Source organism: Corapipo altera, unplaced genomic scaffold, assembly GCF_003945725.1.
Source record: "Corapipo altera isolate COAL_440 unplaced genomic scaffold, ASM394572v1 145, whole genome shotgun sequence".
Taxonomy (NCBI): Eukaryota; Metazoa; Chordata; class Aves; order Passeriformes; family Pipridae; genus Corapipo; species Corapipo altera.
Window position 1 is genome coordinate 195,691 of NW_020885078.1, and position 4,712 is coordinate 200,402.

At 46.9% G+C, this 4,712-nt stretch overlaps 1 protein-coding gene across 1 annotated transcript; it reads right to left on the bottom strand.

Moving 5' to 3' along the window:
- Positions 1–316: 316 nt before the first annotated feature.
- On the bottom strand, positions 317–3,336 carry LOC113960037 (olfactory receptor 10A7-like). Its single transcript, XM_027669369.1, has 2 exons — positions 3,066–3,336; positions 317–1,261 (listed from the first exon to the last, which is right to left on the bottom strand). Exons 1-2 carry the CDS (start codon positions 3,081–3,083, stop codon positions 317–319), a joined length of 963 nt encoding a protein of 320 aa, XP_027525170.1. The 5' UTR covers positions 3,084–3,336.
- Between the last annotated feature and the right edge of the window lie 1,376 nt (positions 3,337–4,712).

The window sequence follows — 4,712 nt, forward strand, 5'->3', positions numbered from 1 at the left end:
CCTGCACAGGACACCCCAAAAATCCCACCATGGGCCTGAGAGTATTGTTCAAATGCTTCTTGAACTTTGGAAGGCTGGGGCTGTGACCACCACCCTGGGGAGCCTGTTCCAGTGTCTGACCACCTTCTGGATGAAGAACCTTTTCCTAGTATCTATCCTAATCCTTCCCAACACAGCTTCATGCCATTTCCTCTGGCCCTGCACTATGTGAAATTTCTCTTTGATTCTGCTGTGTCCGCTGAGCTGGTGAACCTTACACACACATCAAAAATGGAAATAAGATTTTTAATACACACGTTCATGGGCCAGAACAGACTTATTTCTTCACCAACACAGCCATAGTTACGATTAGTACTTCTCTCACTTCTTTATTCCTCAGGCTGTAAATCAGGGGGTTTAACATGGGAATTATGGTTGTGTATATGACAGCAACAACTTTTTTAGTGTCTTGTGAATTATGGGAATTCGGTCGTAAGTAATTCAAGGTTCCACTTGCACAGTACAATATTACAACAATAAGGTGTGAGGAGCAGGTGGAGAAGGTCTTGTGTCTGCTCTCTGCAGAGGAAATCTTCAGGATGCTGGAGATGATGCAGGCATAGGACACCAGGATGAGGCAGAATGGCGTGAAGATGACCAGCACTGTGGCTGCAACCATCTGCTTTTCATACAGCGAGGTGTCAGTGCAGGAGAGCAGGATGAGCGGGGGAATGTCACAGAAGAAGTGGTTAATCTTCCTGGGCCCACAAAAGGGCATCGTGAACACCCAAGCTGTCTGCACCACAGACACAACATTGCCACTGCAACAGGACAGCAGGACCAAGGAAAGGCAAACTCTGGCTTTCATGATGACAGTGTATCTCAGGGGGTTGCATATGGCCACGCAACGGTCATAGGCCATGGCTGCCAGAAGGTACCATTCAGTGGCTCCGAAGAAAATCACACAGTAGAGCTGTGTGGCACAGCCCATGTAGAGGATGCTCCTGTCCTCTGACAGGAAACTTACCAGCATCTTGGGGACAACAGTCGATGCTGTGGAAACATCCAGGAAGGCCAGGGCCCGGAGGAAGAAGTACATGGACGTGCAGAGGGTGGGGTGCACCACGCAGATGAGAAGGTTCCCAACGACAGTCATGGTGTAAACTAAGCAGAATGTGAAGAACAGCAAGTGCTGCAGTTCTGGGTGGCTGGACAATCCAGAGAGGACAAATTCAGTCAGCAGAGTGTGGTTTCCTGATTCTGTTTCCTCTGTTGACTCCATCTGGGAGGAATCAAGCAGACAGACTGTCAGAGCTGTAGTCACATGACGGTGCTTCAGCCAGTTACTCAAAGAGTCTCTTGGGAACTGCTGGAGAGCTGCTGGATCAAAGGGTGTAACTGTAGAACAGGCTGAGCTGAGCAAAGTAAGAAGGCAACGACTGTAGTGGGAGTGTGCAGTGTCAGTGCTCTCCAAGTGGCATTGTTTGGGACAGTGACCAAGCCTTCGACTATGAGGAGTTAGCATTTAAGGGCTGGCTCCATTCTGGGCATAGGGTTAATTGCCAAGAATATGTGCTCCCCTCAAATGTCAGGTCTGTGCTCCCAGCTGGTCCCATAGGCACTTTCTGCACTGAGAGGAACACCCAGCTGACAACTGAAACACCCACAGACCTAAGAAAGAATAACCATTTTGCTACGTAGGGAGCAGTGGGCATTGCTCCTTGCACTCTGCTGGGACCTGGCTTTTTCTACAGAGTGGAACTGACAGGGCAGGCAGCTTCCTCCAAGATATCCAAAGTTACCTTTAGAGCAACTCAACTTTAGGTGAAAGCCAGGGAAGCTCAGGCTGTGGGAGGCTTTGGCTCATATTCACGTCACTCCCCAGCTGTCAGTGGGACAGAAAGACTTCAAAGAGCCCAGCTCTGGGGAAAGCACCCTCAACTGGAGGAACCAGAAGCTGTGAAGGGAAGACCTAAGCCAACTCCTGTCACTGGAGGAAAGCCCAGCTGACAACTGAAACAGCCACAGACCAAAGAAGGCAGCACCAAAGTAAACCAAACCCAAATTCTGTCTGTAGGCAGGCAAAGGAAGAAGGAAAAATTACAGGGAGAGGTGCCCACAGCGAATGGTAAGAAAGTGCAGAGGGTGAAGCTCAGCACCATTCACCTCATTAGTGACATTTGCCCATTCTCCCGAGCAGTTTTGCTGTGGGTGCAAGGTCAGGGGCAAATTCAGGCAGTGCTGGGCCAGCCGTGGCAGCTCTGTGTGCTCGTAATGTCTGAGATGGGAAACCGACGCACTGAAAGAAAGAAGAAATTAGCCTGACACACAGGAGGAAGGGGGCGTTAGTTGTGTGCCCTTCAGACACGTCATCTCAACAGACCTGGCACCCAGAGAAGGACACGCTGTCAAAGCAAGAGCAGAGCACACAACCCTGCCATGACTCAGTCACTCCTCGGACTGACTCTGTCTAATTTCTCTTTTGGCTATAACTTGCCCTCTTTTGTCTGTGGGTTTTTTGACATGAACATGAAGGTGCAAGCTGTAGATCCTGGAGCCACAGGCAACCTTAACTTGTAATCATAGTAACTAAACTCCTAAAATTCTCAGACAGTTAATGGTCTGGTGTATTTAAAAGGAATCTTTCTGGGCTTGACTGATTCCATTAACGTAGAAATGAAAGAAGACTCTTTTGAGTGATATCCCAATATAGCCTGTGCATGACAGGTAGAGAATGACATAAAAAACTCCCTGCATTCTCCACTGGCACACATTCACACTGGTTTTCTTAATTGTTAGATCCATGTGGCTGAAGCGGAAGCTTCTTGATTCTGCTCTTCGAACCCATATGAAAGTTTTAGACTATTGCTTTGAGCATTAGTTCTTTATTTAAGTCAACATCCCTCACAGCAGTCATTGTTTCACTGACAGGTTAGTTTTTATTTCCTAACGCAGAACACCTCTCAGACACAACTCTCAATTTGTGTAATTCATGCGTAGTGGCTCTGAGGCCCTTTAAGTTTTGGCCTTAGTTCTTCCTTGTATTTGCTTTATACATTCACAATAAACAGTTTGAAGTGTCCTACCTGCAACAGTTCTGCCATCCAATTCCTCCAATGTGGGTCACGCAAATTTGGATACAAGTATTTCCCTTGTTTTCCTACATTAGGGATAGCGTTGGACTGATGATTCCTACGGTCAGCTTACGTTGCAGGTTAAAAGTTATATTTAAGTGCAAATGATCTCCTGCCACAGCTTGAGCAATCTGTTGATATTAGTACATGGCATACTCTATAGAAAGTCAGCCAAAGCTTTGCCTCACTGAGAGGAAAAAAAGGAATTTTTAGATTTGTTTCAACTCCGTTGAACTGGCTGCAGCTGAAAAGGCAGCAACCTCAATGCGTCTCTTTTTTTTTCCCAAGAAGTGAACAGCTGAGCTGCCTCTGACACATGACTCACTCCAGGTTTAAGAAGAGTCTCTTGAAAGCCCTAATTCCCCTGTGGGTGGGATTGATTTCAGTTGATTTTAGGCAGGTCAGGGATGGTGGTTCAGAACTATGCTCCCTCTGAGGGCAAGGGGGTGTCCCCAACCAATTACACACTTACAATAGCAGTTGAAATGCTATTCCGAATGGCAGTTTTCCCTCCCTTGCCTGTAAAGTGGGACAGGAGAGACTCCTTCTGGCGTAGGCATGTCATGTCTTACATGTCTAACTCTATGAACTGTGCATCCCGAGCCAGCTGGTGATCAATTTTTAACCTAAAAGCTCTAAGAAATATCTGGGAACATCAAGGGATATGTGACTCCAAGGACAGAATTAGTCTGATAAAGCCTCCTGCCTTTGTTTAATTTGACTGGGTGCCTTTAGGGGCCATGCTGTCTCTTGTAGAAATTTCATTCAACTCCAGCTGCTCACATTTCAATCTTCAGTCTTAAGTGACTACTTGTCAACTTTGAATCATTTACTCCTGTGAGAGGCTCAAATGACTCAAAACAACCAGCCATGCGAGGGGTGTTTTGCTGGGGCTGGGTTTGCAAAGAGAAAGAGGAGAGTGTTTTGTGCATGGTGGCGAAACCTCTGCTCTGTGTAAGACAGAGGGGGTGAGCAGCCAGCACTGGAGGCTAGGTTTTGAGCCAGATAAGGGAGAAGGCTCACAAGAAGCAGACCCTGCAGAGGCAGGATAGCACGTTTTACCATGCCAATTGTCATCCCTTTTCACAACCAGCTCAGTTGAAAAACTGCCCCCACCCTGGGGAATGTATTGGGACATTCACATTATTCATCACTTCTGATGGGGCATAATTGGCTCAACTATGTGAGACAGCTGTCATGTCTTTGAAGAACCATCGAAGACCCCTGAAGCGCCCCCAACTTATTTCTGGGGCTTTCACCAGAGGACTTAACATGATCCACAGCGTTACATCAGACAGTGTAAAATTCCCCCCTGCCCTGCCAGGGGAGGTACCTGGGTGCTCCACCAAAATCTGAGCGTGTATTAACCCACAGAATTTTGTGCTTCATGGGCTTCCCCCATCCCCAATGGGTCAAGACTGTGACCATCACCTTCATCACTGTGACATCAAAATTGCAACAATGCAGCCTTGTCGCAGCATCCTTGGGTGGTGAGATCTTTCTACTCTTATCCTTTCTTTCTCTTTCTTTCTTTTCCATTACACATTTTCTTAAGTGTTATTTTTATGCTTTTATCTTGCTGTATTACTATAGATAACT